The 14,535-nt window shown below is 36.1% G+C and overlaps 1 protein-coding gene across 2 annotated transcripts in view; it reads right to left on the bottom strand.

The window, feature by feature from the left end:
* Window positions 1-14,535, bottom strand: part of NAV3 (neuron navigator 3) — a 371,530-nt gene that overhangs the window by 177,971 nt on the left and 179,024 nt on the right. For both annotated transcript variants that reach the window (XM_063074984.1, XM_063074983.1), the window contains exons 8-9: window positions 13,312-14,335; window positions 1,519-1,634 (exon numbers count right to left, since the gene is read on the bottom strand). In XM_063074984.1, the coding sequence (XP_062931054.1) occupies window positions 1,519-1,634; window positions 13,312-14,335 (1,140 nt within the window). The remainder of the gene's footprint in view (window positions 1-1,518; window positions 1,635-13,311; window positions 14,336-14,535) is intronic.

Genomic DNA, 14,535 nt, shown 5'->3' on the forward strand with positions numbered 1-14,535 from the left:
GAAATATTAACTGGAAATATTTTAAAAATTATCAAATGATAGGTAGAATAAGAAACTGGAGAAAAAAATCAAATATGGATTATTCAGTCAGATATACTAAGAGATATACTAATTTCATAAAACAATTTTCCTTCATAAAATTTACAATTTAAACTCTACTAAATTCAGTTTTTCCTACAGATTTGAACTCTAGTACTTCCCAGGCATATTGAAGACATTCATGTATAAAATATGTGAAGTATATACATCTTCATGCCAGGTTAGGTTCATAAAATATCTGGTCACAATACAGATACACAGCATCATTCTGATCACAGTACTACCTACAGCTAAAGGAAAGCCAATATTTTCCCCAAATATTAAAAAAATGTACAAATACTAACCCCATAGCTATGTCTTGGCATTACCATTTCTACCCTTTCCCTGTACTGTCCTTTTTTTATAATCTTCACATGAAACCTCTGATGCCTGATATCACTGATGTTAATTTTAAAAGGTATCCTTGGAACATTCTGTCATCGTTGTCAATATCCACTGGAGGATGTTGCAGAAATGATGTCTAACGCTTGCCAAAGTGTGTTTCAGGTCTGCCAAAGTGGGCAAAGTTCTTAACCCCAAAATGTGTGATATAATTACTTTCAAAAGCTTCGGAGCAATACTTACATTTTGATTCCCCAAAGTACTACAGATATTTTTTAAATTAAATAGTTCCTTAAGTTTCTTTTTTCTTTGAACTTTTGTGAATACACAAGGGCTGAGCCAGAGATTTATTGGAATAACAGACATACCTCTACTTTCATGCATTCTTATGCTTAGAAACAGATAACAATCTTCTTAAACTCTCCCCTTAGGAGCAGAATATTTTGCTTAGAGATTACTTGGTTCCTCATGATTCTAGATCTATATATAACGAAATTACTCCAAAGGCCTTACATGTTTGCCTAGGATTACCTGGATCCTAGGAAAAACACTGCACTCAAGCTAAAACCTTGCTTTATACACTCAACATTCCGATAAACTGTGGCGTATGTATTTACGTTATCTATATATAATAAAATATTTCCCTAATTAGATTTTTTTTTTTTTTCCCAAAATGCACATTCGGAGCCAGTAGAAGTGTTCTAAATAGCACAGAATTGAAAACAGAGCAAGGTTGGATTAGCCATGGAATATTTATACAACACTTGATTTAATATTTTCAATCTCCAAATATTCCCAAGGGCTGTCTGCCCGATTAGCAATAGAAGATTCTCCAGGTTTTCTCTGATTATATTCAAATTGACTGAGGGCAAAATGACTTACAGTCTCAGCTTCTGAAAGCAATACCATTCTTTACAGAGCAACAAAGAGATCATCCTAAACAAAACAGCTAAATATCTAAGAACTTCTGAAGCATGATATGTACACAGTCCATTTTTACATAAAAAATAGTATAGCACAAATACGATTTAAGAAAAAGACTTACAGAGAGATTACAAAAAGTCCCAGGTCTGACATACCCATTAATCAGTCACTTACCAGATATTTCCTCTAGGCACTGTTTAGCAGTCTTACTATATGATAAATCCATCTTCGTAGGACTGGTACAGGAGTCAGCAGATGGCAAAGAGGTACCTTCATTTTCTGAATGTGCTCTGAAATTAACCAAGAAGACAGAAGCAAACGGCAACTATAGTTACCAGTGACTCATCAAAGTGGAAGTTCTCCAGTACGGGAAGATATCAATTTACTATAAGTTTTCCATCAAGGTAAATGAACATTTCTTTATGATTGAGATGTTCCAGAGCTGTCTCTCTGTAAAAGAATTTCATTACTTTTCACTCACAATCCATGTAGAAATAAGATATTAAATCAGACCTTTTAGACTTTCCTAAATTTGAAAGCTTGTAACTAACAACAATTGATTATATTTTGGGGGGCCAAAGACTTGAAAAGATCCAATTTTCTTTGCTGTTTCAGAGAAAATCTAGCCTAATTATGTTCTTGTGAGAATAACAAAAGCATTGAAACCACGACTAAAATTCTTTATTTTTTCACAAAAATTTTACAACATATATTCTAAATGACAAAGAATGAGTAAAAATAAATAACGAATTTGTTCAGGGCTATAAACATCATTATGATGGCTGAATTACTAAATATTTCAGAAAAAATTAAATCCAATTAGAAATAAATTATCATTCTTACAACTATATTTTATATTATGTGTTTTGTATTTGTGTGTTGTGTCCATGGGTATGTAGTTGTGTGCATGGTTAACATGTAAAGAGTAGGTCTAATCAAATTAAAAGCACTCAGCAGAAGAACTGCATACTTTTGATATCCCAGCTTTACTTCATGCATAATTTCTTCCTTTTATGCACAGGTAAATGTTTTAATTTTTTTTTTTTTTTTTTTTTTTGTCGTTTTTTCATGACCGGCACTCAGCCAGTGAGTGCACCGGTCAGTCCTATATAGGATCCGAACCCGCGGTGGGAGCGTCGCCGCGCTCCCAGCGCAGCACTCTACCAAGTGCGCCACGGGCTCGGCCCAGGTAAATGTTTTAAGATACACTTTCTTTTTTGATTTAGCTTCAAAATCTATATATATTTGATCCAAATCATCACATTTTTAGAAAACTCACAACACGAAATACTAGATACAGAATGGGGCAGACCAATATTACATTGCATGCTGGACTGTGTTTTTTGTAGATATCTCATTTGCCATGATAAGTGATCTCTAAATATTCGTTACTTTAAAAGCATCTATAGAATATATTTATATGCGATAGAAAAATTTAGTATATTTTTGAACCGATTTTTAATTAATGTTTTGATTTTATCCTAAATCCTGGTTTTGAGAAAAAATAATGTGTAATTCATAATATCAGAAATAGTTGATATGTAACTGATAGCTCTAGAAACCCTGAAAAGTTTATTAAGATTTTACGAAATCACGAGAAACTATATGTTGTATGTATGGATGCATGTGTCATGTGTATGAATTTATGTATAAAAGAAAGATACAGCTATGCAAGAATACAAAGCTGTGCCTTGGCCTTTAATAATTTCTGGCAGACTTTTCCTATCTTATTCTCACTTAAAACCAAATACAAGAAGTATAGCAAAATTAAGAAAGAAGATATACTATTTAAGTGACAGGATATACTATTAAGGCCAGCAAGGACTTCAATATCACTAAACTCAACAGACATTTTGAGTCTTCACCTTATTTCATATCATGGCAGCGTTTAGAAAGCAGATCATTCCTCTCTTCATGAAACTCTCCTACCTTGGCTTCTTAGACAGAAATTTGCCATTTTGTTTCTCATACCCTCCAGAGTCTACTTTTTAAAATCTTTTTACTCTTCTGTTTGCCTTTATATAACCATTAAATGTTGTGGTTCTGGGTAGTAAAAAGAAAGGGATACAGAGGACAAAATTGTGGGGGTTCCTCAAACATCCTAAACTTCTTCCAGTTTTCGTTCTATAATCTCTCTAGATGATCTCAATCATACTCATTGTATTCTTACCTAGACACATGTGAATTCCAAAATTCTAACTCTGACCCAGCACTGTCCTCTGAATTCTGATGTGTATAATGACTGTCTAATTAACATTTCTTTTTGGTCGTCACAAAAATACCTCAAACCCACCACATACAGAATTGAACTCACAATCTTTTCTCAACAAAGCCAGTCCTCGTTGATGGAGCCCTTGGGTAAAATCCTTATGGAGCCTATAAGGCTTTGCACAGTCTGACCTCTGCCTGCTCTCCAGCTTCGTCTTGCACAGGTCTCCCCTTAGTCCTGTCCACTGTGGCCTTCTACCCACTTCCCACAGTCCCCCCCGCCTAAACTGAGTCTTCGCACTTGATTACTTTCCTCCCTGCTTTGTCCAATTGAGTTTTTCCCTTCAAGTCTCAGCTGAAATGACTGTTTCTTAAAGAACCCTCTCTAATTTCACTCATCAGGTGAAGTTTCCTGTCTTTCAACATTTCATACTCTTGTAATCTTGTAATATGGAATTAATGTAATTATTTGATTAATGTTTATCTCCCAAACTAGATTCTATTCTCTCTGTTTAAGCTCACCATTGCCCCCCAACGTCTAGCCCCCTGCCTAGCACATAGGTTGCACTCAACAAATACCTGATAAATGGATGAATAAATCATATCAGTAGTGATAGAAAAACAGTATTATTGGTGGATAAAGCATCTGGAAGGGAAAGTGGCATAAGGGTGCATACATTAAGTTTGGGGGTAAAACTTGTCCTTATCACTATATAGTCACTAACTCATGTGGCACTGGTAAGTTATCTAGCCTCTCTGAACTTTGGTTTGTTTATCTGCAAGAAAAACTAAAAACGTGTGCCTTGCAAAATAATTCTGAACTCAGCTTGCTATTACTAAAGGTCTGGAAAGGCATTTTCTTGAGGCATGTGGGATTCTGCTCAGTAAAATGGCAAATGTATCTTGCCCTCTGTGAAGCCTATTTTTTCCCTTCTCTGGCCCCCAGATTCTCTCATATCCACTGTCTACCAATAGCCCTTCCCCATCCATTTCTAAAACCTACTACAGTCTATTCTTCCACTCAGGTTTGTTTCTTGTGGGCCACTGTACCTCCCTGACCTCTTGGTTAGCCTATAGTCTCTGAATGAAGGGGGAAAAAATCCTCTGAAGTTTTCTAAGAATTTTTATTACTTGCTGACAAAATTTAAATGGAGATTATGGAATGAGACTGCGGACCCCAGGGAAAGCTGACTGGCTGCCTGCCAAGAAGGATCACAGAGGCAGGGTGCCTTGGTGAACTGGCCATGAGCCAGGTTTGGCCTATTGTCGTACAGATTCTGTATTCTCCAACTCATCTCTCAGAAGCTGTCACATTTAGTAGTTCACTGAGGAGGCTGTCTAAAGCCCAATGCTAATTGGTTCTTATTAGAACAAGACCAGCATCTGTAATAGGAGCCAGAATGATGGTGGCCATGGTAGTTAATAAAGAGTCTATCTCCCTCTATGAAAATCTGTATGGAGCATAAGAATATTCAGAATGTGTTTTGGGAGTACAGCTTTTGCTTTACTCAAAACACAGACCTTAAAAGCATTCCTTAAGGGCTGATTTGTGGCTATCTTCCTCAATATACGAGACCTAGCATTCGATTACAGTAGCTAAGTCTCCATTCCCCCTGTCTGAGATACTCTTTCATAAAATGTGTTCACACTTCTGACAGCACAGTCTTGCCTCGGAAGCCTTTATTGTGTTTGTTTGTATGTATGTATGTATGTATTTCAATGTGGCAGTGCATATTTCTGACTGAGTCACTCTTTAATGTCTTTTTAGTTTAAATCACAGGAGAAATTTATCTTATTTAGCTTATTTTCAAGTACTTTGGTGTATGCCCCGTGGTATTTCCTATATGAGTTATCTGCATTAGCAATGATATGAAAACAGATTGATCAATGAAAGGAACAAAGAGAAGGTAAACTTCAAATCATTGTAAAAAGGACTTAGAAGTCTCCTTGATTTATAGTCACATGTAAATGGCACCAGATATCTCTACTGTGCATGTGTTACAAGCCATCCATTTCTCCACTATTTCCACCTCATCATTTATTAAAGTAAAATTAGACTTTTAACCCCAGTTATAGAGGGGCAGTCAATGCTGACTGGTACAGATTTAACTCTTACACAAATGATCAAAGAAGATCAGTTAAATCACTGGAGACTCTCAACATGTCCTCTATTTTTATGCATGTTTCATACCAGTAAAACTAAAAGATTTGGGTTGATTCATGAAACAATTTATAAAGACTTCAGAATCGAGAGTGTTCTAGTGAATACTGCAGTGGCGTCATTCACTGTTCCCACATAAACTGACATTGTATTTCCTTCATATTGACTGGAAAAAAATGAGTATATGATGTTCCTTCAAAATATTTAGCAGACATTATCCAGTGCATGTCCTATCTTACTGTGCATTTACAAGACCAACATTTTATAAGTAGCTATTGAAACTATAAGATACAGCATTGCAAAAAGAACGTTTAATTTATTTACAGTTCGAATAAGCCAGGCCCTTCGTGCTAGCGTCTGTTACTGAGAATCGTAGTTGTTAAAAGTTTAGATTTTGCCAGTAATTTGTGTAAAAGCTATTACCCACTTTGTGCACTTACTATGTGCTAAGTATTGTGCCTGATGATTTATCTATGGCATAGCACTCAAACTTTACAACAATCCTCTAATGTAAGGACTGCAGATAAAGAAATTAAGCCTTCTAGAGGCCAAATAATTTGCTCTAGGTAACAATTCAATAGATATTTAACCAGTACTTGAAACTGGCTGCCTGTAAATATTGATCTATTACTTTACAGTTAACTTTATCCAAATGCCGCTTGACACTGGGTATTTTATTTCACTTGCGGTCCCCTCAGCTGACATAGCTCAGTCACTAAGTTAATATGATAGGCAATATTTGAAAATGACAATATCCACAGGTCTACCCTAAATTTTACTCTTAACTCACTGGCCATTTATACTAGATACTATCAAGCTTCAAATTTCCAATTTCATAAATACAGGTGTTTGCATATTAATTTTTGAGAAATATATCCCCCCTGTGGATTCATCTTGATATGGATATAGTCACAAATGTAGGTACAAATAGAACTGATTTGCTTTATAAACCAGACAAAAGGAAAAGAAAGGCACATATCTTTTAAAAGGCAGTAATGTGGTTGATTTCTTCTTTCCTTTGTGCTGGAAAGGCACACAGGTGACAGCCAGAGCCCAGGCCAGGAAGCTGTCAGAGTGAAGAGTAGCCCAATATGGATGGGAGATTTGTTGGATTCGGGAGAGTTGAGCAAATAAGAAAAGATATAGATAGTGAGATTCAGGTTTCTCATAGTTGGCAAAAGAAGGAGCAAGTATGGAAAGATTAAACCCTGTGGTGTTGAGCTGAAATAGGAAGTGTAGGGAATTCATATACATGAGGGTGCTTCAAAAAGTGTGGAAAAATGAAATTAAAAGATAATATGAATCTTCCCATGAATTTTTGAAGACCACTTATGTGTGTATAATATTGAAATAAATAATGATGTAAATGTGTATGTGTATGTCTACCTACATAAATTTCTTAGTTTTGACCACTCAGAAAACAGAGGACCAATGAGATCTTGGTTCCTAAATATACCACAAAAAGAAATTGGGTGTCCTTTAATAAAAGTTAAAGCCAAGTTAGGGAAAGTACAGGATGCACCTAGAACACTTTGAGCCATGAAAAAAGGAATTTCTCAAAGAGTGATGAGGCACATTGAAAGCACACACAAGGTAACTTGAAGGGGCTCCCAGGGGCCAAATCTGGGAAAATTTAATTACCAAAATAAATTGTGATAGTAATGGATTATAATCCATGGAATCTATTAGTTCATACAATTTAAATAGACAGACAGATAATGGATAGAGAGAAGAGAAATCTCTTGCATACTGCAGAAGAATCTCTTGGTAAATGCAGAAGAAATGGTGGAATTTGAAAACCACTTGTTGTCCATCAGAGTAAATTATTAATTCAGGCAAAAAACCTCAATGGATGCTAAAATTTACGGGTAAAAGTAAACCAAGGAATATATTTTTTACACAAAGTCTCAAAATAATCTTCCCATAAAAATACTTATTAAATACATGTGAGGGCAAAGTAATTTTAGAATAGAAAACTGTGTCAGATGTTATCTTAATCAAGCAAATTTAACAACACCAAAATGGGAAATATCAATAACATATCATATGACAACTGATAGGATTTGATAGGAAGAACACAGCATAATTTCTGTGACATTCCAGACAAAAAAAAATATATATGTTTTGTGTGTGAGTGTGTGCATCATGAGGAAATATCAGACAAACCCAAATTAGAAACTTGGTACAAAATGCCTGACCTTCAACATATGGTTGTCATGAAAGTCAAGAGAAGATTAAAGAATTATTCCAGATTGAGGAATATTAGGAAGACATGACACCGGGGTGTAATATTAATCCTGAATTACTAAACATGATATGTTTAGGACAATTGGTGCAACCTGAATAAAGTCTTTGGGTGCTCTGAGTGAAGTATATATGAGAGAGCTGTCTGCACTATTCTTGCAAATTTTCTGTGAGTTTAAAATTCTTTCCAAGAAAAAATAAAATACAAAAAGAAGAAACAATGATGATTTGGGTTAGGCAATCTGGCAGCGGATCTCATAAGCCAAGTACAGAAAAGGTAGTTTATAACCCTCTATGCTGAGAGAATGCCAATTCATAGCAGTATTCTACACAATAGCACCTCTTCTAGCAGTGTCTCCATATTCCATCTTAAAAATATTGCTGTGTGTGAGAGTTTAAATGGCTACCCAATGCACAGATATATATCAAACCTAGCAAAACACAAGCTTGCAAGGCAAGAATTCCAGAGCTTTAGTAGTGCTGATGACCAGTTACGCCCAGTTCACATAAAACCACAATTGCAGTATAATTTGTAACAGTAATCAGCTCTAGGAGGTTTTTTTGGTAATAGTAGCTACAGGGCTTACAAAATCTTTATCTGAATGATGGTTGTACACTTTACATTTCAATCTTTGTAAATTCACAGCTCCTCCTACTCAATCTGCTGGTTCAACAAATAAGACAAATTTTAAACCTTGTGAGCATACATTTTCAAAACTAATGTTTTGCATTCTTTGCCTCTCTGAACATAGCATATTTTAATGTCAATTTCCAATGTCACATCCTAGGCAAATCTGTAATCTCACAGAAACCTGTTACAGCCAAAATCTCTTCTGAGAATCCATGATACTGTTGTAGAAAATGAGCCATATTACATCAAAAGAAAGAAAACCTCCAAATTTAGATTTCTTTGACCTAATTTTAAAAACCAAGTGTGTAAATAGGGTCCCAGCTTATATTTAATTAATATGCTTAAGAAGTATGATGACTTTTCTCTTCAATAGTAGTGAGTTGCCTTATCTAAAGGTTAGATAATTTTCTCTTTTGAGAATTGCTCATACCCTTGATTCTGCTCGCTTTACCTCTAGATATTTGAATTATGTCCAATACATTGTTTTCTTGGCATTTACTACAAATGGTAAGAAAATAAAGAAAAAAATGTATAACTCAAAATAGCAAATTATGAACCTAGTTAAGAGTTATTTAAAAATTTTGTTGAAGGCTGCTAAAAAGACAGGTTTAGGAAAAACATATAGGTCTCTCTTCTCTGCTTAATTAGCCAATTCTTTTATTATTTTATTTAACATATCCTTGCAAGCATGGAGAATATAGCTGTAAAGTAAAGAACGCAAATGCAATGGAAGAAAAATGACACATGCAAAGACAGGAGACATTTCTTTGAAAATCTGAGGGAGTTAAGGTAACCATTTTGAAACCCGGCAAGGAAAACTAGTTTAAAGAATAAAGCATAAAAGGTGGACACCAAGAAAGAAGAGGAACATAAAAAGGAGCCCACAAAGAGAAGGAAGGAAGGAAGGAAGGGAGGGAGGAAAGGAGGGCCTACAGAGGCTAGGCTCTGTCCTAGGCTATTCTGCTGCTAAATAAGAAAGACAAGACTCTCAATCTTAATGAGCTTACATTATAGTGGGAGGTGGCTGAAATCACACTATTTAATAAGTAAACAAGAAGATAGCAATTAGTAATAAACTGCTTGAAGAAAATACAAGAGGATGATGAGATGAGATGTAATTCTGGCAAGAGGTATGGTAGATGATCCTTTGGACTAGATGATTGGAGATGGCTTCTGTGAAGTGATAGCAGATAAGCAGAGATCTAATGACAATACAGGACCTGCAGTGATGTGGAAAGCAGTATTTATAGACAGAGAGAACACATCTATGACAAAGGCCCTAAAGCAGAATGAGTTGGTTTGTTGAGAAACAGAATGAAGGATGGGATAAGTGTACTAGGGGGTAGAGTCACAGGAGCGTGGCCTGAGAAGTAGACAGACGGCTAGATTACATAGGGCTTCATAGAGGTCATGGTCAGATGTTTGAGTTTTATTTTTTAAGTGTAATGAAAATCTAACTAATGGCTTCATAAACTGGAATGACATATATGATTTAAACTTTTAGAAGGTCAGAGTGCCTACTATGCAAAGGATGTTATTGAAAAAGGCCCAGAGTGTAAGGTGGGAGACTCCCTGGAAACTACATGAGAATTGGTGGTGACATAGCTTGGACCAGGAGAAGGGGAGTGGAAATGGAAAGAAAGCCAGACTGAGGGTTTGTTTTGGAAGAAGAGTTAGTTAGCTGAAAATTGGATGTGTAGGGAGAGGGATTGAAAGAGAGGAAAATATGGATACTTTCCAAATTCTCTTTTTTTAGTCTCCCATTCATATAATCATGAATCCTAATTTTAAAAATCAAGTCTGTTAATAGGGTTTGGCTTATATTTAATTAATGGGCTTAAGAAGCATGATAATTTTCTCTAGACTCTATAGCAGTTTCAGTTACTACCATTTGCATAGCTCTTCACAGTTTACCTACTATTTTTTCCATCATGCCTGGATTATAAAACTGTAGACTATCAAATTTGGATGATGACACAACATTCTCCCTTTCACCTGATAAATTCTAAGTAATCCTTTAAGTTTCATCTCACCTGAATTTCTCTGTGATGCATTAATTGACTCTAACCTTATGTAAGACTTTTAACAAATTTCTTCTACATTGCTTCTATATGTTGCATATACAGGTACTTTCATAACAGCAATGGTCTTATATTTTTGAATATATTTTCATCATTATAGCCAATAGACTAAGTTCCCAGAGGACAGAGCTTCATTTTTTTTTTTTTTTTAATCTTTGTATCCCCTGTTACATAGTATTTACAGAATGAGTGGCAGGTATACAAATAAAAAAGTATTTGGTGATTTTCCTTTGCCTAAACTATGGCCACCGGTCATTTTATCACTTCTTAAATACCTCTGGTGATCACCTTAATACTTAAAAAGGCAGGGCCGAGCCCGTGGCGCACTCGGTAGAGTGCTGCGCTGGGAGCGCGGCACCGCTCCCGCCGCGGGTTCGGATCCTATATAGGAATGACCCGTGCACTCACTGGCTGAGTGCCGGTCACGAAAAAACGACAAAAAATAAATAAATAAATAAAAGGAAGATAACCGTTTTTAAAAAAAAAGGCAGCCTATTCTAATTCCAGATAGCTCTAATTATCAGGAACTTCTTACTTGAACTGAAATCCTTTCTTACATTCTCCATCTTTCAGTCTTAGTTATATCTACTCGTTAAATGGATAAAGATAACAACAAATTTCAAAACTACTTTTATCACTTTGTAGGGATAATTAACTTACAAAATATTTATATGGATACCTTGCATTGGATAGGAAATTAGACTAATATGAAAACCATTAACTGCCAGAATTAGGAAACTGAGGTTCATAATAACTCATTGATGGGGCATAACTCATTGATGGTGGTGTTGAGAATCCAACCCAGGTGACATGGCTACGTCACCTCAACCACCTCAGGAAACTGTTTCTGAACAAGAGTGCAGGAAGACAGACTGTACAGCCTGTGAGTCACTGCTCGGCTACATTCCCTCACAGTTATAATATTCATTTTAAAGAGGGCAAACAGAAACTCAAAGGGGACAGCAATCTGGAGCCACACGTTAACTTCTAAACTGTGCTGCTTCCTTTTTTTAATAGTTCAAAGCTACACTTTCAAATGGAAACAACTACATTTGTATCCAAAGGATATTTTATTGCAAACGATAAAAAAAAAAAAAGCCTATTACTACTTACAGAGGGAGGCCAGCTAAATTATCAGATCTATATTTGTACTTTCCTACTAAATTCATTCGTGATTTCTTGAAACAATGTTTTTACAGAATGTATTTGAGATCCACAAGTGTTCTGAGTTTGACATATTTAAAACTTCATGATTTTTTTTCCTATATTTTGAAGAGTGAATTATGATTTTGACATTTTAAATTTTGCTTTGTCAGCTAAGGACCCTGGAGTACAAAGAGCTGAAGACTCGCATCTGATCCAAATAGGAAGGTTTTAAATGAATTATTGCTACTGAAATCAGAATAGCAAGATATCACTGAAGTGGGCCAAGAACTTAAACATAATTATTATAATTTCATTTTACTAAATGTATAAAGCCCCAAGGAAAAAAAAAAAAAAGCACTAGGTTTTTTCATTGGGGAAAAGCAAATTACCATTATTTGCTTTATTTTTTTAAAAATATGCTTAATAAATTCAATAAATTTTCAAACTATATAGTCAGGACTCTTTCTTAATTATAGCAGATCCTACTTCCTACTCATAAAATTTCCTTTCTGTTGTTAAACTGCCAACCTGCCAGAAGGATGGAAAAAGGCAGATGTCATTCCCCGCTACGCCATCTCCTTACTAACCAGGCAGTGAATAAAACTGGAGACACAGCAATGACTGACATATTTCTAATTGGTTAAAACAAATCACAGAACAACAGGCAAAGTGTGCTATTTTTTATAACTGTGTAGTAGGATGCATATTTTTAAATGTAGCATATATTGTGTATTTAAATACATATAAAATAAAATACATAGTAAAATAAATAACAAATAAAATGCAAAACCAAAATACAAAAATACTACTTATACAGGTAATCCTTTTTATCTAGAAACGTATGCCTCTGGGAAATTAATATAAAACTTACATTGGTGAAGTAATGCTTTATAAACATTTATAAAATGCCAGAATATAAACACGTTACATGCATTGTCTCTGTTAATATTCCCAACACTACAAGGTAGACTATTATTCCTATTTGACAGATGAAGAAAATGAGACTAAGAGATGTTAGGTAATTTTTCCAATGTCATATAGCTGGTAAGTGGCAAAGCTGTGGATTAAATACACATCTGTATGATTCCAGAGGCTTTCTTTTTAACTATTATGGTACGCTTTCTCCCAGTGTTGACAACAAAAGTATCTGTAAACTCTATAAAACTTGAGAATAATTTTAAAACACTCCTGCCATTAATAGTAACAGTATAGTAGTTGTAATAACAGCATTATTAAACACAGGAGAGAGTCATGTCATCTGGGTTCTATGTTGTTTTGACTACAAGTAGGTTAATTTTTGAAAGTTGCAATTTCTGAGAGAGAGAGAGAGAAAATAGGACTAGATCATATTGGAGGTTGTTTCCAGACTAAGATTCCATATTAAGTTCTAGGCCTCTATCTTCCAAAATGACTACATAAAGCATCACTCCAGCAACCTTCATTATTACACTCTGAGTACATAGACCTGTAAATATGGATGAATAGAGGCACCTTACCTATATATGAATGGTGCCACGGTGGCAGTATTCGGGTGACTGTGCTGCTGCTGCTGAGGGAGCTGAACAGCACCATTTCCTGTGCTCTGCCCACTGCCTTGTGCCACTGACATGGCACAGGAACCAGAGGGAGAAGCTTGGCCAGCTTCCCTTCCTTCCAAAGGAGCAGGGCAGGTGGATGTGCTTGCTTTCTCAGTGGTTATGGGCTTAGAGAGGGACTGGGAAGGGCTTCCCTTTGTAGTCCTGAATTTTTCAGACTCTTTGCTCACTGTGCTGCCAGGTGAAATAGTTTGCTTTGCTGTTGGCACCTTTGAGCCTGGTTTTGGAATCCCACTGGAAGATGGAATTAAGCTGTCCTTCTTAGCTGCTGTTGTCTTGCTGCCCTTTGGGATCAAGCTTGCAATTTTAGAGGTCTTTTTTAAAGCCGTCTCTGTCACCTGATCCTTCTCTTCCTTGACTGGTTTTTCAGTGCAAACTTTATTTTTGTCCCTGTTCTTGTCCTCTTTTTCCTTTGGCTGTAGCAAAGACTTTTTATTGCTGAGATTTTTGCTTCCAGCTTTTGGAGGGGCCAGTTTAGGTGACACTTTGGGACTGCTATTTGTTGAGCCACCACTATTCAGACCACTGTTAAAACCTTCCATTTCACCAGATTCAGAAAAGGCATCGTCATCCTTCCCACCATCACTGGGTCCTGAACTAGGACACTGCGGGGGGCGTAAAGCAGTCCGGGCATTGACCAGCTTGAATTTTTCAAGCATCGATTTCTGTCCTGAGGGAGCAGTTTTGACCCCTTCTGAAACAGGTGGCTTTAGTCTGTCTGAAGTTGGTGTGGGCGAAGTGGCTGGGCTCGACTTTACAGTCAGCATGGTGGAGGTGGCGCTATGTTTGACATTCATGGACTTGCTGCGCCAGGGCTTGCTGGCACTAGGAGAAGGGATGGCAGAGGCAGGGGGCTGCCCGGCATTGCTGGGAGGCTGTATGTTTCCATTTACACCTGAAGATGGTTGAGGTCCTTTGGAGGAATCTGGACATTGTTAAGAAAAAAACAAATAAATAAACAAGATGATTAGTTTGATCATTTATATTACTCCTTTGGGTACTTCCTAACTATAGACACGTGGAAGTACCTCTCCTTTGAACTGCAAAGAGACAGCTAGGTGGCACCAATCACTTCTGTGATGTGATTTTTTTAATTTTTTAATTTTTATTTTTTACCATATATCA

Source organism: Cynocephalus volans, chromosome 12 (genome assembly GCF_027409185.1).
Source record: "Cynocephalus volans isolate mCynVol1 chromosome 12, mCynVol1.pri, whole genome shotgun sequence".
Taxonomy (NCBI): domain Eukaryota; kingdom Metazoa; phylum Chordata; class Mammalia; order Dermoptera; family Cynocephalidae; genus Cynocephalus; species Cynocephalus volans.